Here is a 23,123-nt window from a genome sequence, read left to right as displayed (position 1 = left end):
GTTACTTCAACAAACAAGTCAAGCCCAGGACCATTAAGATAGGTGATTTGGTACTAAGAGAAGTAGGGGTGACAACCTAGGACGAAGGGAAGCTCGGCCCATGATGGAAGGAACAGTATGTAGTGATCACCAACCATCGGCTAGGATCATACCGCCTCAAGGATAGTTGTGGAAAAGAGCTGCAACATCCCTGGAACTCTAAGCACTTGAAGAAGTTTTACCCTTGATCTCTTAGATGTACTTAATAAAGTATGATCAATAAAAGCGGCCATTTTCCTAATATGAGTCCTATCATTTCATAACCATTTCCTTACTTAGTGTACATCATTGTAGAAAAATGGCTGTGGAGATCAATAGACCCCACGATTCCCCTCAGCCCACCAAAGTAGAGTTCAAAGTATTGCGGTGGAATGGGCGTGGAAGTCAAAAGACCTCACAACCTCTAGCCCACCAAAGTCGACTCCAAAGACTCATGGTAGGATGGGCAAGGAGGTCGAAAGACCCCACGACCCCACTCTTATGGCCCAAAATTGAGTCTAAAGACTCACAGTGGGATGGGTATAGAACCCACGAGCCCCCTCTAACCCACCAAAGTCAAAAAACTCCATGACCCCCTCTAACTCACCAAAGTCGAGTCCAAAGACTCACAGTGGGATGAGTGTGGAGGTCAAAAGACCCCACAACCCCCCTCTTACTGCCAAAAGTGGATTCCAAAGACTCTTGGTGGGATGGGGGTCGACCACGACCCCCCTCTAACCCACCAAAGTCGAGTCAGAAGACTCACGGTGAGACGGACTTCGAGGTCAAACGACCCCATGATCCCCCAACCCACCAAAGTCGAGTCCGAAAACTCACGGTGGAATGAGCTTGGAGGTTAAAAGATCCCACGATCCCCCACTTACCCACCAAGTCGAGTCCGAAGACTCGTAGTGGCATATGCGTGGAGGTCAAAAGACCTCACAACCCTAGCCCACGAAAGTCAAGTCCAAAGCCACCTCAAGTTCTTCCTAGGGTGCACTAGCAAGTGAGATCGTAAACAAGCCATGCTAGCCCCATATCCATATCCAAAGGCCTGATCTCGAACGGCCTTAGCCGCCATCACCTGTGGGGACCGGCAAACCAATTCATTCCTCGAAGAAGCAAACTCTGATTCCAGCTCCAACAACCGCTTTTCCTCATCCTTCACTTTCGCATCAAGGTGTAGTAAAGTGTTGTTCAACTTATCCTGATTGGCATCTGCCTGCTCTCTGTCATTTATATTGGAAGTGTGCCTGTTGTGCAGCTCCGCATCGGCTCCCCTCCCCTCTAAAAGCTCAAGGTCAAGCTGCCTACGGTCTTCCACTGAAAAGATCAATGCTTTGGAGAGTTCTGAGCATCGTTGCTTGGTGCCAGCCAACCCTTGTTGAGAAGAATTTAACTCTTCGCTCAAATGGGACAATTCGGCGTAGGCGAAATCTCGCTTAGACTCCACCAATTGCACTACAACGTTATTGCAAGCATTGGAGGATTTGGCATGAATCAGCTCACTACGGAGCTCAGACACCTGATCACGACAAATCTCAAGGTCATTCTCTAGAGAGCGAATATACCCATATGATTACTCAAGGAAGGATTCCACCTCAGCCTTTTTGGCCGCTAGCCGAACAAATTCCCTCTTAGCCCAAAAACCAAACATGCACCTAGCGTGCACCTCTGTCTCCAACTCGGCACATCCAACCACAATCCAAGCAGCCAAGTCGTCCACACCCTACAAAACAAAAGGTACAATAAGGAAGGGGACACCCATGCAAAAAAAACTGAAAATAAAGAAACTCCACAATGTCATACCAGAGACAGGTAGCTCCTCAGTCTATGGATCATCTCCACAACTGCTTCACCTTGAGAAGGGCATGGCAAAGAAGAAGACCCTTCACGTCCCCCTCCCATGGACTGTGACCCGTTAACATGGGGCTTTCCAAAACAATGTACTGGGGGCACCAAGAAGGTAAGTGGAACTCCATCCCAGGGAACTGATGCGCCTTCTCCAGTAGGGGCACTCCCACCAACCAGTCCATCCTCCCGAGGCGACGCGCCCCCCTCCTTAGGGGAGGCCTCCATGTCACCCCCGAAAGAGGAGGTGAAGGGAGGGAATGGAAAACCCTTTCCAAGTCTAAAGACAAAGTCTCACCCTCCAAGATAGTGGCAGGAAGTGAAATTCGAGTGGAATCTTGGTCCCTACAATCCTATGCACAGGCGCTGCCATCAGTAGGAGGCTTAATTTCGGGTTCCACGGCTCCAGCGACCCCCAAAGAGAATCTGTCATATATATATATATATATATATATATATATATCAGCAGCACCATCGCTGCCACTTGGCTTTGAATGCAGACAAAGGATAGAGGGGAATTCAAAAGAAGGGGTGCCGATCAAATATGATTCCTTGGAGGGAAGATCAATGTCAAATGTTGTGGCTAGGTCGGCAAGTGCTTGACTCATGAGCCCATCAAGATTGCTAAGCCCTGGAGATGCAAGTTATGACACGCGAGTATGGGACACAGGGGGTGGGACATGCCCCGTAGCTGAATCAATGCTAGAATCCACAACCAGATCTGGCTCAACAACATCTTGAAGAGAGGAAGCGATGGGCAGCTCACCCTCAGTACGGCGGAGATGTTTCTGGGGGTTTTAGAAGGTGAGGAGGCAATCTGTTTCATGGAAGAAGGCGTCATGATGTTCAATTTGCGGCCCTTGACGTGAGAACAATTAGGCACAACAACAAAGCGATCAATATTGGTGGGGGTCAATAGGGCCTCAGTCCACAAGGCATCCTCATTATCTTGGGCTCAGTTGAGGACTATATCAACTTGAGAACATTCTAGGCTGGTTAAATCGATAAGGATCTTCTTATCATTGGGAACCTTTCCCCAATTTTCCAGAATAGGGAAGTCCCGTATGTGAGCCTTTAAGGCTGAGAATTCCCAGCCTCAACTAGAAATAAGGAAAAAATTATTTTGCCATTGTTTCGCATTCGAATGGAGAGTCTCAAATTGCGTCAAACGTTGAGAACAAAGACAAATGCTATAGATGTTAACTGGCAAGCCTTTGATAGAATAAAAGGACAAGAACTCAGGAGTAATCAAATTAGGATATTCCTCCCGAAGAGGTTCAAGAACCATGCGGAATACTATGATCAAAAGCACATGCCAAGTATGTGGATGGTGTTGAGCTGGGCTAATCCCAAGAGGTCGAGGGCATTACAAATGGGTCAGCAAAATGGGAGGCATAAACCATGCGTTAGGGCACAAACAAGCAGAGCAACTCCCCCGGCAAAACCTTATCTGCAACGGCACCCTTTGAAGAAAGGTCAAGAACCATCAAGGATGCGATAGGAGACCCTCAGGCTCGTCAAATCCCTAGCTGTAAGGGTGGAACGCCAGTTGAAGCCCTCAAAGAAAGGAGGGAATCTTCAAGTAGAAGATTCCAGCACGGTTGAATCAAGAAAGGAGAGCCTAGAAAGAAACATGGTTGAAAATGGAGGAGGGTCACTTGAGAGAGGTCTAAAGAGAGTAGGCATGGAAGAAATGGGAAGCAAGTAAGAAATGACACGAGAAGGGACATCGGGGGAAAGGGCAAGTAATGATGAGAGGTTTCATGGGGAGACGAAAGGGAGACAACACTATCAGCATTCGTTTTTAAAACAAGAGAGTGAAGAGCATGGGAACAATTATAGGCAATGTGGGCCCTATGGTTGGAAATTAAATTTTCAAAAGCCAACACTTCTGATAGTATAAATGCCCAGTGGGGTAAAGGGAAGAATGATTCCAAGGATTCTCCAATTTCTCCAAAACTGCGGGGCAAAGACAAGATGAATCAATAAATTTTCCACGTGCGGGCACGAACGAAATTAGCAAAGTAACTGGAAGGGTAACTCAATAATAAACTTGTACATCAGAAGGCCCAAGCTCAAGGCCTGATCATCCAGCAAGGTTGTAGGGCAAAGTATCCAACCAGCAGACATGTAAAGGATAACGTGATTAGCAGATAACATCTTTGCCTTTTTAGGAAGGTTATCTTATCGGTTCGTTTGAGATAGTAAATGTGATGCCCCCGACCTCCACTTGGGATGAAATGGAAACTTGGGGCATCGGGACATGCAACACAAGGTTATTTACCCCCCCCCCCCCCCGGTTCATTATAGTTAATATGTAATGCATCCTAGTATGCAACTACTGGTATGCAATAATTGTAGATCCCAACGATTTATAAACATTAAATAGGTACTTCCTCACTTAAGAGGTTCACTTGAGTTCAACATAATATGGGAGATAGAATCTCCATAAAATAGAATCTACATAATCAAACTAACTCTTGAATCTGCTCTATACTATATAGAGTCAGTGTTACGAAAGTTCTAATCAAGTCCAGCCTTTTTTCCAGATCGGGCTCCTCCTCAACACTTGAGTTCATCCTGCTTGTCATATGCTGATCCTGACACAACTTCTACCATTTTGGGGGGAATGGTAGTGGGACTACCATAGTGAGATTCCTTGAAATCTCAGTAAGTTAAACAACTAACTTGCACAAAGATAAGATATGCATAATTAATGATAAACATAAGATCCATGTAATGATATGCAGAAAAAATTTGTATTTTATCTCCCATTCAAATTCCTCAATAGTTTCTAGAAAAACTTTAATGCACGTTTTCTTTTAAAGAATATTTTTCACTCTCATTTCACATAATATTTTGAAAGAGAACATTTCATACATCATTGCTTTAAAAAACATAACATTCCATCTTTATTAAAATCATTATTAACATAACGTATGGTAGCAATACGATTTCCTATATGCACTGTGAGCACCTGCCAGCACTAGGTGCCATATACGACTTCGCTCTAGCATTCTTTTAATAGAATCTATTTGAAGCTCGTTGACGTTTCTTTGTCAACCTAAAAGTTACCACTCCAATTTTACTCACTCTAGAGTGGATAGAGGAGTCCCACTAGGATAATTCCTCATCCTAGCCTTTGGGGTCATGATAAAATTCATTTTCATGCTTATGCTTGAAAATTATATTTCATGACATCTGCATATGTAGCAAAATCTCATGTGAAAATGACATTAAAGCCTATTATGGGATGCTTCCAACTTCAAAATTAAACCTTCAAAAATCATTCTAAGACATTTATGAATCATATAAAATTATACTTAGACATGTCATAGCTAAAAATTCAACCCAAAATAATTTATGAAACCAATACTTCCCAATTAACCTAGTTTTGAACTTAGCATGCTAAACCTTATTTAAACTCAATCAAACTTCATTCTATTGGCATAAGCTAAAGCCTAACATGATATACTAATACTAGAAAAAGATTAGGACAAGGTTACTTATAAAAATTTGTGGCCCTTAGAGCTCCCAACACACCTTCTCTCAAGAACTCACTCGGTTTCACTCCATTGCACACTAAGGGAGAGAAATGCTCTCAAGACTCAAGAGAAGTTAAAATTAGAGGAGAGGTGTAGAGAATTGAGGAAGTGAGAGAGGTATTTATAGGCTTCAAGAAGGGTGGAGGACGTTGGCTTTGGATGAGTCAAGTTTTCAGCTTTGTGTTGTGCTTGGTCAGCTGAATAGTGCCCTATATTTTCATGACTTCTTCATGGTCAAGTGTAAGAGTGTGTCTATAGGTGCAGGTGGCTGCATTGGTACAGAAAATAAAAGTTAAAATCAAAAGAGAAAAACACAATGGAGGCCAACGATTTTAAATAAAAATTGTCCAGATTGTGATTCCCTTCTTGTCTCTTCTCCTTGGTCTAAATTGGGGGCATTATGACCATCTTTTGAAGCATTTTACATGTGAGGACGAGAGGCTTGAGTGGCTGCCAAGTGATCATGCATGAGATGAAAAAAAAAGAGGTGAAAAGAGGGGTGGTTCAACCAAGTGGTTCATGCGAGTGTCTCTCTTTGAGCCAATTGGTTGGGATGCCTTGGGGAGGTAATTGGGTAAGTTTTCACTTGAGTGCTTTGAAGCACTTCCAAGGGACAAGAAGACAAGGGTGGTGGTGTGTGAAGGTGGCTCTTTGAAGAGCAGAAAACCCTTGAAGAAACTAAGGGCATTCGGTTAGGACTCAACTATACCTCCTAAGGAATAGTTGGATTTTTGGTTTGGTTTGTTGGAGCCATTTTGTCCAATGCTAGAACTGAACTGGGAGGTTTAAGGTGGGCTGTAAATGATGAAATGTTTCTTGAGAAAATAGTGTAAAAGGCATGGGTTAGGGGCTGATTTGGTGCAATGCACATGAGGGTGCACCTAGGTCTCAATTGGTGGTGATTTGGGCATCAAAGTGACTTCTCTTCTATTGACATGTGTTAGGTTAAGTTTAAACTTCTAATTTGATCTAAGAATGATGTAAATCAATAATAAAAGGAAAAACTTCAGATTATAAATCTGGGAAATAAATTAAAGAAAAATTAAGCTAAACACATGGTTTAGAGGTTACTAATAATGTGTGAGATGATTAGTGCTTCTTAAATCAAGATATAAGCTTAAACATTGTTACGTGGGAACCCTAGGGGTGTGTGGTTTAACTTGAGCTTAGGGAAACCAATGATATGGTGTTTGTGAGCCTCAAATGGAAGGATGTAAATGAAAGACAAGGCTTTTAGGCTTCAAGGTTTGGAGTTGTTGTGCCATTTGTGTAAGACTTCGAGGTGGGCTTGGTTGTGGGCTATTGAATGGACCTTATGTCCATACTTGAGGATTCATCTAACGTCTCAAATCCCTACCAGGTTTGAGTCCAAATGATAAGTCTTTCTAAGGTTGGGCCAAAGGCCTTCACTTACACTAAGTTAGGTCCAAACGCTTCATGCCCACTACATAAAGGGCATAATTTCTAAGGTTTTTCAAGAATTACCTATATTCTTATAACAACCAAATTGGTCTAGGGCTTACGTACCTATTGTTAGCCCATCTCATTTTTAATGAATTAGGGCTCTAAAGTCTTATTTCTCCCAAGCGAAGGCCTAAGGTCTTTGTGTCTATCATTAGCACATCTCATCTTAGTAAACTAGGGTCCTTATTAAACCACTATTGGACCTTCTCTAAATCTATCTAACATTTACCCAATTGTTTAGCACATCAAAATGTCATGTGTCATTCTTCCATTGGCCTCTGGGCAGCTTACCTCAAAATTAATAAAGTACTAAAATCTCTAAAATAATATTACTAAACCAATCAAGTTCCAAAATTTATTTTTCCACAAAATAAATATTGCACTAGAATCTTCTAATAATTCTACTAAACCGAAAGTATAGGACCCATTTTTCCAACTGAAGCTCAAAAATTCCTTATTCTCAAATAGCTGAACTCCTAATTAATTAGGATTAAGGCTACTAAGGTCAAGGACTAAGGAGCTTTCTAGGCAGTGTTACAGTAAATGATCAACTCGGTAGTTAATTTGTTCCTTGTACTTATCACTGAATTCATGTGTTTATAAATAATACCTAAATATAACGTATAATATTCATTCATATACACAGATTGCAATCACCTTTCTAACCTAAGCTTCGGAGGTCCACTGGTGCCGCATTCTTGTTCATTACAGGTCTTATGTGTGGTTGGAAATGTGTGGAACATGTCCCGAAAAAAATAATTAAAAAAAAAACAGGAAATTCGATTCACAGAAGAAGAGAAAATATACCTTACTTAGAGGCAACACGGAGAAGAGTCCGCGAAAGCTGACAAGAAACAGAAAGCCGATTATCCATCCTAATGCTGGATCTTTAAAGTCAGCACTTTCTGTTGATTGTTTGGCAATCCGTTCACCCATTCCAAATAGGTAACTTCCAAATCCTCCTGTCAGTACAAATTAATTAAAAGAAGGATTTTCATCCCCAAGTTAAAAGTTTTAATTAGTTAGAGGAAAACATATTACTTATAGATCATTAATTACGTACAAGAAATTTTGCCCACGACATATTGGTTGAGTCCGACTTTTACCAGAAACATGGTTAGAAACTAATTATATATTGCTCGAGAAATCTTGGATTCTTGCGCATGAACAATACTACCAAATTTGCTCTTAATTTCAACATATACGTGTATGTATATATGTGTATTCAAGATTGCAAAATTCATCCTTTTTATAAATCTTCTACCAAACTGCAAAACAAAAGATAAAATATACTCACCTTGATGATGATCTTTATTCTTAGCCAATATGAAACCAATTGGTTAGAAATGATCACGAGATTGAGATAAAATTATTATTATTATTATTATTTTGAACATTTTTTGTGTTGAAATGGGTATCCCCTCGTGTGAAGACCCTAGTAATAATAATAATAATAATAATAATCTTGAGTTAACTAAGGCCTTGTTTGGGAACATGAGTGTTAATGTCATTTTTCATATGCCCTTAGGCCAAGTTCCAATAACTCGAGTCTTCGAGCTTGCACTTGCACACTCAAAGGAAACACGGAGAATAAGCGGTCTTGGTGGAGGTCGAGGAGTCTCTGATGCCAAATTTAGTATATCATTTTAAGAGTTTGTGCTTACGCTTAGAGAGTTCAGAGAGACTCCTTCGTACTTGGGAGTCTGCTTTTATATTAGGATACTTGGTGGGACAATTTGCGTCTGCCTCCGTAGGGCGCACTTCCTTTCAACCGTTTACTTTAGTCAGAATTCTTTAATATGGCATGGATTTTGGGATGACGTCATTAATGCGGTGTGGCTTCTTGGCTTACTTTATTCTATTGACTTTCCTTGTTAACCCTTCCTTGCCTGCTATCAGAAGATTAGAAAGAGCTCCTTACGTTTCCTGCCAGCCTATCAGCACAAGTTCCCGTCAGTAGGGTACCGCTGGCAAGGTGTCAGGGCGGCAAGTCTCATTAGTTCTTACCGCTTGCTTACTTTCAAGGGATTGCTTCACGAATGGGTTTTGTCCAAGGGCTGAGTACCTCACAGAGACCCACTAGCTCCTTCTAGGTAAGGTTTGTTGGGCTTGGTTGGGCTCAGTCGGGGGCCCTGATGGCCCATTGACTCCTAGTGATTACTTGTGGGCTTACTATACTGGCCAATGGGGAAAGGTCCCCTTACAATGAGTATTTTTAGATGTATCATATATTCATTTCCAAACATTACTCAAATTAATATAAAATACTTTTCAATTTTATCCCATTGGATAAAGGGCCACAGTGAGGGGATCAACGTTAGTTCTTCTGGCAGGCAGTGGGGCACTTTGAAATATTCTTGTTATTTCCTCTACTTCCGCACATACTACTCAGAATCTTGCAGGGTGTGAGGCCAGTAGTACCCCGCCGTCATGACTTTGCTTGCCAACTCCTTTCCTTCCTAGTGGTCACCGCAGATTCCTCCATGTATTTTTGCCAACACTTATTCGGCTTCTTCGAATGAGATGCACCACAAGAGAGGTGTAGAATATCCACTTCAATATAGAACCTCCTTGACTGGTGTATAGTGTTCTCCTCTATTTCTGACCTTTCTGGCTTCGTGTTTGTCTTCAGGTACTTTGCCAGCGTCTAGGTACATGATAATATCTATCGCCCACTCTGGGGCTCTCAGTTTTATTTATACCGCTTCGATTCACATGGCGGGTATTTTAACAATCCTTATCATCATTTGTTTGGGCAGGGAGGAATCTTATGCCTCACGTGCTAACTTATCTGCCTTTTTGGTTTTAAGCTTTTGGCAACTGTTGAATTTGAAAGTACCTAAAGTGAGATCGTTCTACCTCTATCAAAGCTAGGTACTTTTTCAATTTCTCGCTCTTTGTCGCGAACTCTCCCTGCACTTGATTGACCACTACCTGTGAGTCGGCTCATACTTCCACCTCCTCAGAGCCCAAAGACCTGGTGATCGTTAGGCCTGAGAACAGTGCTTAGTACTCTACCTCATTACTCATGGTCTTGAATGCCAACTTGATGGCATAATTATGTTCCTCTCCCTCATCCATAACAATATGCACCCCCACTCACCCTCCAACCCGACAAGATGAGCCATCATGGGAGGTGCATGCTCACTCCTTTTGGGAAGCCAGTCAACTCAGCCACAAAATTCACCAGGACTTGCCCCTTTATGGTGTTTCTTGGTGTGTATTCAATGTTGAACTCACTCAGCTCCACGACCCAGTTCATAAGGCGGCTTGAGGCATCAGGTCTTTGTAGAATCTTTTTTAGGGGGTCTTTGTAGAATCTCTCTTCGTTCGTCATGCATTAATGTTTCTGAACAAGACCAATGTTTCTCTGCATCTAGGCTGTCTGAGGAGCGGGGGCTCATGAGATACTTCTTGAGGGCCTTGAAAGCTTGGTTGACTCGTCGTCCCACGTCTGCGCCTTCTGTAAAACCTTAAAGAATGGCAGGAACTTGTTAGTAGATCTTGACACGAACATGTTGAGAGCCGCTACCCACACAGCCAGTTTCTACACTTCATTTATGCTTCGAGGGGGGGACATGAGGAGTATGGCCACTACCTTCTTTGGGTTAGCCTCTATTTCTCTCTCTGACACCATAAACCCCAAGTGCTTCCTGGAGCCCACACTAAAAGGCACACTTTGTCGGGCTCAACTTCATCTGGTATTGCCCCAATATTGCAAAGGCTTCGTAAAGGTCATTTAGGTGCTACTCTAGGGTTTCGCTCTTGACCAACAAGTTGTCCACATAGACCTCCATATTTCTTACTATCTAGTTTCTGAACATACGGTTGACCAGCTGCTAATAGGTGGCCCCAGTGTTTTTCAACCCGATTAGCATGGCCATGTAGCAATATATCCCTGGGTCAGTAATGAACAAAGTTTTCTCCTCATCATCTGGGTTCATGCAGATCTAGTTGTACCCAAAGTAGGTGTCCATAAAGCTGAGCATGCAATGACCCGCCGTGGAGTCGACGATTATGTCAATGTGAGGTAGAAGGAAGATGTATTTTGGGCATGATTTGTTTAGTTTAAATCAATGAAGTCAATGCACATTCTCCACCTGACATTTTTCTCCTTTAGCAATACCAAGTTGGAAAACCATTCCGGGCAATAGGCTTCCCATATGAAGCCAGCTGTGAGTAGCCGGTCAAGTGTGTCGCAATGGCGACATTCTTCTTTGCACTGAAGCTTCAACGCTTCTACCGTACTCCCCTAGCCTTTGGGTCCATACTAAAGTGGTGTTGTATGATCTTTGGGTCTCTTCTGGGCATGTATTCATGCACCAGAAGACATCCTAGTATTCCAGGAGGAGCTGCTATGTGGTGCTTCTCATTTCAAGTGTCATCTCGTTGTTAACAGTAGCCTCTGGGTGACTCAGGGTTCAAAGGGACCAACTTCAGCGGCTCGTTCAACTCCACCTTCCTAAGTGCCTGCTCATCTAAAATCTCCCCATTCGGTGGGGCATACTCGGGTGGGGGTGGGAGAGCAAGTTCACCAATCAAGGGGTGAACCACGTGCACCTCTCCACTCCTGGGCCTCCCTTCCTTCGTACTTTCTCTTTTTTCCCCCACGTCGTTTCCCCCTCTAGGATTCCGGGGCTCTGAGCGCTCGTTGTTACTGGGTTCTACATCATTCCTTAGTTCGTTGGTGATTATCTTTGGTGTTACATCCTCATTTCGGTGGGTCTCCTCTTTAGCATTTAGCTCCCCTACCCACTATTCCATCGTTGCGAACCTTGCTTTCATGTTTGTTGACACTGCTTCCTTTTGTTTTCGAGTTGTCTGAAAATGGTTTGCCACAGGCATACGAAGTACACGTGAAGTCTATAGAAATCCCATAGACGGCGCCACTGTTAATGTCGCGTTTCGTACACCTTTCGGCCAGGTTCTATCAACTCGGGTCTTCGGGTTTGCACCTACACATTCAAAGGAAACACAGAGAATATATGCCCATCAGTCCGTATCGTTTGCTTACTTTCATGGGGATTGCTTCACGAATGGGTTTTCTCCATGGGCTGAGCACCTTGTAGAGGCCCACCGGTTCCTTCTAAGCGTGGTTCATTGGGCTTGGTTGGGCTCGACGGGGGGCCCTGACGGCCAATTGACTCTTAATGGTCCCTCATGGGCTTACCATATGGGCTGATGGGGGAAAATCCCCTTACAATGAGTACTTTTAGATTTATCATATATTTCATTTCCTAACATTACTCAAATTAATATAAAATACTTTTCAACTTTAAATTTCAACTCTTTCATCTAATCATTACAATTTTCCTAAGCTCCTAAACAAAATAAAAATTATAATACAACGTTTTTAAATTTCAAAACAAAAATTATATTCAAACAATTCTTTAACTTTATAATATTTCATTCAAAAGTTTCTCTCTTATTTTTCAAAATCCAATAAAACACCTTAACTCAAACAATTGCACTACAATGCACATATGTGCTAAGATATTCTAATTGTTCAAACGAGTTCAAACTCTCCACCCACGAGAAGTTAATTAACTTCCAGGAAAGTTTGTTAACTTCTAGGGAGTCTTACGTACATTAATAAAACAAAACATGTGTGAACATACAAATGGGAAATACAAATATTAATAGATTGTAACACACGGTGGTTACTAGAGTATAGCGACCCTGAGGTTAAAGTTGTAAGATTGTAAACGTATAAATGAGATTGAATGTGACTACATGACTAAATTGCATGGCTAAGACCTTGAGAAATCAAAAGGAAGGTCATATGCATATTAATGTGACTGGATGTGACTATGGTTGTTATTGCATGATTGAAAACCTATGCTCTTATGTGTTTACAATATTGAGTAATTCTTACTTAGTATTCGAGTCATTTTTGTTTTAATGTGTGACTATCCCAAGAAATCTTTAAGCCGTGGATTGAAGCCGCATGACTAGATTTGACTTAGGGAGACTAGGCGGAGACCTAGATCATGTACATAGATTTAATTTTATAGTTTTGATAAAAAAAAAAAAAAAAAGTATTTGAGAAATTTTTAATAAATACAAGAACCCATAGGCTAGCAAGGAGTGCTCGAACTCAAGGGGAAGCAAGGAGTGCTTGAACCCTAGGGCGAGCAACAACAACTCCGACACATGGCAAGTGAAAGTGCTTGAACTCATAGGCAAGCAAGGAGTGCTTGCACCTTCGGCACATGCCCGACTCCCCTTCTAAAGATTATTTGAAATTTGAAGAAAACTAAAACAAGAAGTGATGTTTTCAAAACACCACGAGAGACAAGTGCTCGCACCTCGAGATGAGCAAAACTGCTTGACCTAAAGGGCAAATCCCAGGGCAGCAACAACAACTTCTACACAAGGCAAACAAACATGCTCGCCCCCGTGAGGACCAACAGTGCTTGTTTCTGTGATGAGCACCATGAAAAGAACATAAAGTTCAGCCATCGGCTAAGAGTGCTCGATCGGTGGAGTGGAGAGAAAAAGTGTTCATCCCATGGACCACTAAAAATTCTCGCTACAGGTAAGGATTATGTTTATCAGAAGTTTCTGTCACGTTCTTGGCATGCATTATGTTGATTAGAAGTGCTCGCTCCCCGAAGGGTGAACAATGCTCTCATCTCGTACCACATGGCCATCAAAGTGTGCCCGCACTCCAAAACTAGGGAAAATGAAGATAGGGCGAATTCCAAGGAAAAAAGGTAGGATGGAAAAATAAGATGGGGGCAAAGAAATACATTATGGCGAAAAAAATGAAGACAAAAACTTCCTGAGCTTTTTTGCCCAAGCTCACGATCATCTAATTCCAAGCTCCTTCATACTCGAATTGTCCCAACCTGGTCAGAGATCTCCCAATCAGATGCCCTTGGTTTTCAACCATGCCATGTGAAGGGGATATTCACATGCCACTCTGGGTCAGGCCTGATTGAGATGCTAAGGCCCATCCTAGCTCAGGTCGTGCCCCCCAAGTGCACCTAGGAGACATCAACACAACTAGCCCACGAGCCATACAAGACCTACCCATGAGCCTATGAGCCAACAAGCCTGTGTCAATGTGAACAGACAAGACCCATCAATTCTGACACTCCTCTGCAGGAATGTCTCGTGTTTAAGGATCGTATCTAGCAAATGGATGAAGATCGCGAACAACACCCTTCCTTTGCTTGAGTGCATGGGAAGTGACCGCTCTGCTCGCCTGCTGTCAGAACATGACCCAAGATGCCACGCTGCATTAAAGACTATGGCATGGCACTTGCGCTTGAGACGCTGATCCTTGACATAGAGTATGGGGTGTCCCCCTTATATTTAGTATAAAAGCCAGACACTAGGTAACAATGGGCTCTCTCTCTTATTTTAGAAGACAATACTTTAAGGAAGAAGTACTAACTTTGTGTGGCAAGTGACTGAACCCTGTACCTAATGTGCGAAACATGTGATCAGCGCCATAGAACCAAGCAAAGTTATGGTTTGTTTCAAGAAACTTTTGCAGCTTTCTGCAAGAAACGGATCACAATTACGAAGCAGGAAAAAAAAAGCCCTTGCTAAGAATATCAAGCAGGTCCAATTTCTAGCTCATGATTACCAAGAAGGAAAAAATAAGCCCTTACTTGTTATTCCAAAGTATGGCTGATGTCTACGAGCCTGGCGATTATGGAGAAGGGAAGAAACTAAGCTCTTGGTCCATTACTGAGCAAGATCAGGTTTTACAAGGCACTGCTCACAATTATCTCTTAACTCTGCTGCAGGTCACTGGGTCGACGTTGTTGTGGGTCACCGGTACTAGACATTTCTAGTACTAGTTATTAATAGTTCTAGAAACTTATGGGCCGATGTCTAGAACTAGTTGTTGATAGCTCTAGAGATTTCTGTTTGATTTGGCTCACACCTGTTGTTGTCTAATTTGATTTGTTAAAGTGGTATTTTAGTTCGTTCAGATATGTGGCAAGGGCACTTTGGTCGGATCAACATCTATAGTAAGGGCATTTCAGTTCAACATGCGATCAATAGAGGGACATTTGGTCCAAGCCATCATTTAAATTCCTACTTAGTAGGCTCTATCTCTTTTCTAGGCGAAAGGCACCCCTTTTGGCATCGGAGTTTCACCGGACCACGACCGAGCCACCCCCTTTTTTTGTGTCTAAAGAGAGGAAGGCCTTAACTTGGGTTATTAGAACCATGTCCAGGCAAACGACACAGATGTTAATACACACTATGGGCATGACATGTCCCTCTACTTGAGAAAAATAAATAAATAAAGATAGATAAATTTCGATAGTTATTACATAAATAATTATGCAAATAGAATTATTCTTTTCGAGTAGTGTTATTTGAAGGTTTTTATACAATATACCATCCGTATGACATAATTTAATTTGTAAAATTTAAATTTTATAATTTATCTTTTAAAATAAATTATATCTCATGGATGATATATGACATGGTGTAAATGCTTTCAAATAAATTTATTTGTAGTATGCCACGCATGAATTTTCACTGAACCACAATGATACGGTTGAAATTACTCGTGGAAAAAAGGGGTATAAAGTCAGGAAAAAAGTTGGATGTTCCATCGGTTTTTTAATTCCTCGAGTAATGCAGATATCGTAGAGTATGCTAGTATGCTGATATCGTGTAATTATTTTAAAAAAAAGTAGAATTTATTATTAAAAATTTAATTTTTTTATATAGATTTTATATATATTTTTTTTAAATAATTATATGGTGTTTGCTCACTCACGACTGCAACTAATATTTATTTTTTTTAATTATTATAATTAAACCACGTACGGACAAAACTGGTAGATGGGATCCACAGCCTCCACTGCAGCCCCAAGATTCCTGATACTAGTTTATACCAAAAATAAAAAAAGCAAAAATATTTAACGATAATTAAAATGAAGTTACGAGGGAAAGTCGCGGCTGAGATCTGCATGAATGTGAACACTGAAGCACCTGGTGATTGCAACTGTTGAAAGGCTTCTGCGATATTAATGTCAATGCGTATGTACATGGGAAGATTGTGCACGTGACATTTCTTCCCACACCGGCCGTTGACAAAACAAGATAATTCTAATTTACAGAACGACTTGAATTTTTTTAGTCACTAATTAACGAAGTAAAAAGTCCACATGGACAGGTTCAACTTATGGGCCCAAGACTGGGTGACGCATTGTCCAAGAGTACATGTGATCTACGGGCTTAACCGTGTGATATGATAATGTCGATAGATCATGATGATTATTTGGTCTACTTATTACGGAATAACTAATACTTATCTATGTCCTCAGCACCTCTATAAATAATACAAAAAGGTAACAAAACTCTTAACTTTTGATTAGATATTCATATTGAGATCACGTTTATCTAACTTAGGTATTGGAGCTCTCTTGAGTGACTAGTGCTGCCCTCTCATTTGTTGTAGGCCATCTGAACAGTTGGTGGTGTGAAACACGTCATTTACAGTTTGCATATATGCTTTAAAGGAAAATACAAGAGATATTTTAATCCAAGCTAAGGTTTGCCAACACATTCGGAGAAGCCATTATCATGGATGCCGGAAAACTACGATTAAGTTCATTTAAATGAGGTTGTTGAAGTAAAAGAAATACTTAAGAGATGATTGAAGCTCGGAAGGAAGGCATACCACTAAAGGCGATGCCCGAAGAAGCCACAACACAGGTCTGGATGACAGTGTTTTCCTGCCTGGTGAAGGGCTGCTTCAAGAGGCCAGAATTGTGAAGCAACTTGGTCCAAGTTTTGATAAAGAAGAATCCAAAGAGACCAGCAGGTACATTGAGGGCAGGTATAATACCTGTGGTGAGGTTGAGTTTCATAATTATGAAGGTGAAAAGTATGCTCAGCACAAAGCTCACCGCAAAGGCTCTCCTGGTCAGTTGCTTCCTCCATGATGGCACCTCTTGGTCTTCAAATAACCTCTCCATAGACAACACTCCCACTTCTTGCTTCAGCTTCTTGTTCTCCTGATTTTTATTTTGTTCATTTTCAGGATCATAGCCGTTCTCCACCATGTGGACCTCGCTCTCGTTTTGAGCCATTATTTCTTTCCTTTTGGCTACGGATCTCTTGAGAATCAGAAATAGGATAGAATCTCCAGGCTGAATCTCTTGGGAGTGCTTTATATAATGGGACCTTTCCACTTCGATGGATAGCTGGATTCCTATTTGCTATTTAGCATTAATTAAGGTCGCCGTTATCACCTATCGCATGATCAAATGTGTGAACGAGAGCGAGCTTGACTGCAGGACTATTGGAAGCACAAACGCGTCATCGTGAAGACAACGGCCAAAATATTGACTAATAGCGTCTCTTAGGGGTAGGGGAAGAACGAGGAAGCGACAAGCAACGTAATGAGAAATTCCAGAGTGAAGGGGGACCAACTCAAGCTGGACAAAATTTAGATTAATTTTGTTAGCTATTTTTAACAGATAATCGAAATAAGAAAGAGAAAAGATTCATCAAACACAGAGAAAACAACTCTGTTCTCAAATAAAAATTATCAAAACTTCAAAAATCATCCAAGCCGAGCTTAAATAGCTTTAAATTAAAAAATATCATAATTTCACCAAAAACAGCAAATTCTTTATAATCACACAAAAAATAAAAACGTAATTAAAGATGCAATCTGCCAAAAATCTAGCCATAATCGGGTTCAAAACTACTTCCTAACAGAGTATTACCATAAAAGACAAAAGACCATCTAAAATTGGAGATTTGAAAGGAAAAACAGCTGATTTTGGACTAAAAAATAATGCACACCGAGCGTGTGTGCCAAAAAGAGTTTTTCAAAACGAGGACAAGACAAGCAACACAGTGAGGAATCCCAAAGTGAAGGGAGACCAACCTAGAGCGATCAAGATGAAAAGAAGAAGAAATGGCAAAGCGAGTAGGAGCATCGACGATTGACAACCTGATTAATAGCACAGATATGTGAGGGTCCTATGTAAGTACCCGCTATAATATTCTAAGGAAAATTTTATATTATATTGATGGGCCATATGAGAAAGCTCAATTGCAACTTTTGGATAACAGGCCCAAAATCATTACGGTGGATTAGAGAATTGTTGTTGGACTCAATACTTAGGCTAATGCCCAGTTAATATTTATGGACCAAGTGGGATTATTTTTTATGGACCAAGTGGGATTATTTTTTTTATCGATATGAAGCCCAAGAAATTAATTATAAATCCAAATACAATACCCAAGCCTCGTAGCAAATGCACATGCACGTCTTTCTCCCCCATTGTGATTTCCTACCCTGAACGGTTTCCTATATCGTAACCGCCTTCAGCCGATTTTTTCGTCTATTTTGGCCTTCAACCAATTTCTTAGACCTAAAGATTTTGGCAATCAACTAACTCAATTTAGTTTTATTTCATGTTTTTAAACCACCCAGGTTAGGATCATGATCAGTGTGAGCAGGTAGGCCAAGCTTAGATGGTGCAATTAGATTTAGGTCTAGGCTTTATTTATTTATTATTGAGTAGATTTAATAAATAATGAAATCACTTGTCGTGCTATATGTATGAAAACACGTGGCACTCCTAGTTCTAGGGAAGGGGGTGTTACATCCTACCTAATGCAAAAAAGGACAAACCATTCCTAGAGTTGAAGGAAAGGCAACAACGAGAAGCACTCCAATGGTCTTAAAAGAATGCAACTAGTCCAACATCTGGGCGAGGAAGCACCACATTGGAATCTAGCTTATATGTCCGAGAGCAAGGTAGAGACGAGGAACTCAGCCATAGACAAGCTAGAAAAATCGTCTCCCATGACGATGAGAACAAGAAATCAGAGGGATGAATGAGCTTGGGCAAGTTGTGCACTAACCACCAAAGGCGAGAAAGGGTTACTTGCCAAAGAGGAACTACGAACAACTATTGATGCAACCAGTCATGAGAACTTTCTGAGATAGGATGGGAGAGTTCAGAATTGTAACGCCCCTTCCGGCAAGTTAGGGATGTCACATATTTTCATAAAAATAGCCCGACGGAAGTATTTATTAACAATTTCTCGACCTCTGTACTATGAAAATCATAACTTAAAATCTCTATACTTGATCTAGGCCACTGTCGTGCCTCCTTAAACTAAGTCTCGTTCTGCAGCTCTACCTTCATAAATATTATGACCTGGGATGGTTTAAAAACATTAAAAAAAAAATTAAAATGAGTCAAAAAGTCAGTAAAAAACCCATCATAACATAAATATACTTAACATAAGGTTTTTCATAAAATATTTCAGGCTAAGAATTAAAATCATGATCATTCATACATATGCTTATAACATGCATGACTTATCTTAGCTTATCTTATCATATTGGCCCACACACTTAACTATATGCGTAAGGTAGTGCATTGACCCCACATCCCGCGGCCGCAATAGGAGCCGCTAATAGTATTCTAGTATACTCTGGTGGACCATACTTAGGTCTGTGGCTTGCATGTCTACCAATTAATCACATTGGTACCATGCATCTAAATGACCATCTTATTAACTACTCTGATCTTATCTTACATTTGATCTTATGAAAGCTTATGTGTCTTATGCAATGTGAGATGTATGAGATGCATAATACACATATAAATATAATATGTGGAATGAGACATGATGAATGACATGCTTGCAAATATCATGACATGTGTAGTACACAAACACTGGTTTCAAAAGAAGTGACTTTAATTATATATATATATATAACTAGCTAATATATAATAATCCTAATTTATGATCAAGATACTTACCATGTAGTGTTGCTTCCTAAACTTTTTGACATAAAATTGATCACGGTACAATGGAGGGACGACGGTGGTTGTGAGTAGGAGGGAGGAAGAAACGATGGTGGCCTTGCAGTGTTTCATGGTAGGGGAGATGAGGCTACGACATCCTAAACAAAAAAAACCGCAGGCTTCAAAAGGTAGGTAGGTACAATGCATGGGACTCTATTTATATGATGATATGGATTGGGTTTAGGAATTTTAAGCTAAAAAGGGTTCTAGAATTGTAATCCTAATGTATTTGAAATTTAAAACATACTCTAGCAGTTCATTTAATGTAGGATTGGGAGTGATTGAGACTGTGTAGGGAACTTCAATCAGTGGTGATTTTAAATTGAAATAACTTCTAATAGCTGATCTTTCTAACTCGTTCAATAAATATTAAATGGGATTTAGCTTAGTTCTTAAGTCTAATTAAATTCTAATCAATCTCAATAATTTATAACTCATTGGCTTATCTAATATGGCCCATTAAATATAATTTAGGCCCAATAAAATTATCAATATTCCGACCTTAAAATTATTGGGTCGGGTCGTTACAAGAAGGGTCTTAGTGCTGTACTTAGAGCCATACCACATCTGAAGGGTCTCGTCAGGAATGGGTATGCAATTAAAGGTGAAGGCACACAAGCCTTGTCAACTAGATGCAGAAGCATGGCGCAACGCCACGTGGAGAACCCTTGTTCAAAGAAGTATGGAGCAGTTGGCGAGTTGTATGGGTGTGCGGACCATACCCTAGTTACTTGTCTTTGTCATCCTACAGTATGACAAGACAAGGATAAAAGACTCCTATCTTAATATTCTGGGATTAGAGATACATCAGAACTGACATATGACATTCCCGCTCTATTTAAGAATTTGGATATGGGACAAGATCTCACTTTTGAAACTTTATTCATGGAAAGAGGTCAAGAAGGCAATTTCTGTGGAAAAACAAGGAGCAAGGAGGCAACAAGGATATTTCTGATGTAGAGTCAGCTATCGTATTCGAATCCTAATCTATTATAGGGATGAAATTGTATTTTTATCTAATTATGGCACTTACGAGTATAATTTTACGAAACAAATTGCACCATCACACTCGAAGCAATATTTGGGATTTTATAATGCAATAAAAAGTTTCAAGTTTTTTTTGTGAATAAGGGAGAGCAGCATGTGAAATTTGTTTCAACCAACTGTCAAAGCACCATGTAGGATATCGAAATTCACTTAGGACCACTAGAAAACATTTTTTGGGCACATGCCGCAATCCTAACCATCCATTTGGAAAGCCTTTGGACACTTGTCAAGAGGAGTACACATGTGTAACTGATGGAGTGTGAATCAAGTCTTGTCGTCATGTCTCTTACACCATTCACTACTTCATCCAACCGAATACAATTTGGCCAATCAAAAGAGGTTTTCAACCCTAACGATACCCTAAATCTAGGTATGCAAACCAAAATTCCAAATGGTTAGGATAACCAAACCCTAAACTAGTGGCCGATTTTTGACTAAGTGATTTTTCCACTTGGTTAAGCCACTTCTACAAGCAACCAACCACTCAAGTACACATTCTTACACCCTCTTATACCTTGGAACTTGCATTTGACAAATGAAAATTGTTATTGGATGAAACCCTAACTACACCCTAGATGAAACCCCATTTGGTTTGCTGATTTTTGCTCCAGCTGAAACTCCCATTTTCCCCAAGCTTCTCCCAAAGCTTTCCTCCAATTGATTTACATCACAATGGCCTACTCTTGTACCCTAGTTTCCTCCCAATAGTGCAATTATTCCATTGTTAGTCAAACACTTCACCCATTGCTCACAATGTCACCATTTGACCAAGCCTTTTTCCAACCCCTTCCAGTAGAATATTTCTTCATCTTTACAAGCAAACATCACATAATTTGTCATTCCCCCAACCCCCTCCAAGTCAGCCCTCCTTCTATAGCCCACGCCACCCTCATTTTCTTCCCCACACTTTGCTATTTCATCTCTTTCCTTGAGAGAAACCAAGAGATAAACCTTGGAGAAAATCTAGTGTTGTTTTGCCTCTTTATTCTAGTCATTTATAAGTATTTTCTTTAGCTCAAATCTCTTCTATTTTATTAAGTAATGAGTGTATTTTACTAGGGAGTTTATCGGTTAATTTTGCTTGGAGATTTGTTGGATGAAATTTGGTGTTGATGGTGGAAGGGTTCGGTTGGGATGGTTTGTTGATAACCTAGGAAGTTTTGTGCTTTTTTTTTTTTTTTTTTTTTTTTTTTATGAGACGTTGTGTAGATCTCCATTCTATGAAGTGTTCCTATAATTTCTATGCAAGTTATGGTTGGATTCAAAGCATGTTAGGTTTATATCAAAAAGGTTTTGCATGATATATGGAGTGATGGAAACTGATTCATCAAAAAGAGTTTTTCTTAGGTTTAGGTTTTGATCTTAGCTTTAGGATATTGATTCAAAGGTTATGATTTTTGTAAATCTTTGATCTATGGATTAAGAATGGATTTTTGAATATTTATAACCTTGATCTTTGTTGGATTGTTGATGAACATGCAAGAGCTTGATTTTAAGCATGAACTAGAGGCTCTCAAGTTTAATGTTTGTTTTGATGGATTATTTGCTATGTCATGCTAGGTTTAATGCTTAGGCCAAGGTAGAATTTGAATTGAGGTATATGATTGTATTCTTTCAATATTTGTTGCATAAAAATCAAGGATCTAGTCATTATGATTCAAATGCAAAAACATGCATATTCGATTTCAAGGATTTCCATGCAAGCTGATTCTAAGTTGTTGTGTTTTGTGATTTTTGAAGTTAGTCAAGCATGCAATCACCTATGTTTGATTGATGAACATGTTAGAAGTGTTATTTATGGACTTTTGGAGTCCTTGGAGTTGATATGAAAATACTAGACCAAGAACACCAAAATTAGGTTTGGTTTGACCTAATCTTGATGTTTTGGGTTATTCTTTAAAGTAGTGAGTTTAAGTTTTTATGAAATGTATGGTTTAGTGTCTTGGCTTGATTTTAGAACAAAATATGTGAATTTTGTGAGTTAGTAATTTCGGTTTAAGCATGTTAGTATGGCCAAGTAGAAACAAAATCATGAATTTTAACCTTTAAGTAAATTGGCCAATAAGAGTTTGCATAGTGGATTTAGTTTTTTAAAAGATTCTAAGCTCATATTTGGATTTAGGATGAAACTTATATGAGTAATGTAAATGTTGGTAAGTTTTGGGGTCCGTTTGCAATTTCTTTAAGAGTAGGGGAGAATTTGTAATTTCCCAAAAGGTAAGGGGTAACTTTGTAAATTTGGTCCAAAGTTAGTAAGTTTTGTATTTATGAGAATTATGTGAGATATTCTAACCCTAGAACGGTTCTCATTTTAGCTTATGCTTCTTTATACTATGTTTTCATTACACATAACACTTTATAAGTTAGCTTCTAACTTACT

The 23,123-nt window shown here is 40.1% G+C and overlaps 1 protein-coding gene across 1 annotated transcript; it reads right to left on the bottom strand.

Moving 5' to 3' along the window:
* Positions 1–16,501: 16,501 nt before the first annotated feature.
* LOC121242279 (probable metal-nicotianamine transporter YSL5) lies at positions 16,502–16,948 on the bottom strand. The gene has a single exon (XM_041140166.1). The coding sequence runs from the start codon at positions 16,946–16,948 to the stop codon at positions 16,502–16,504; it is 447 nt and encodes a 148-aa protein (XP_040996100.1).
* Positions 16,949–23,123: the final 6,175 nt, after the last annotated feature.

This window comes from Juglans microcarpa x Juglans regia, chromosome 8D (genome assembly GCF_004785595.1).
Source record: "Juglans microcarpa x Juglans regia isolate MS1-56 chromosome 8D, Jm3101_v1.0, whole genome shotgun sequence".
Lineage (NCBI taxonomy): Eukaryota > Viridiplantae > Streptophyta > Magnoliopsida > Fagales > Juglandaceae > Juglans > Juglans microcarpa x Juglans regia.
Note: the sequence above shows the minus strand (reverse complement) of the source record. Positions and strands in the feature narration are given on the sequence as shown.

Bases quoted from the DNA above. Each gene is read 5' to 3' on its own strand.
- LOC121242279 (XM_041140166.1), bottom strand. From the start codon at position 16,948: ATGGCTCAAAACGAGAGCGAGGTCCACATGGTGGAGAACGGCTATGAT.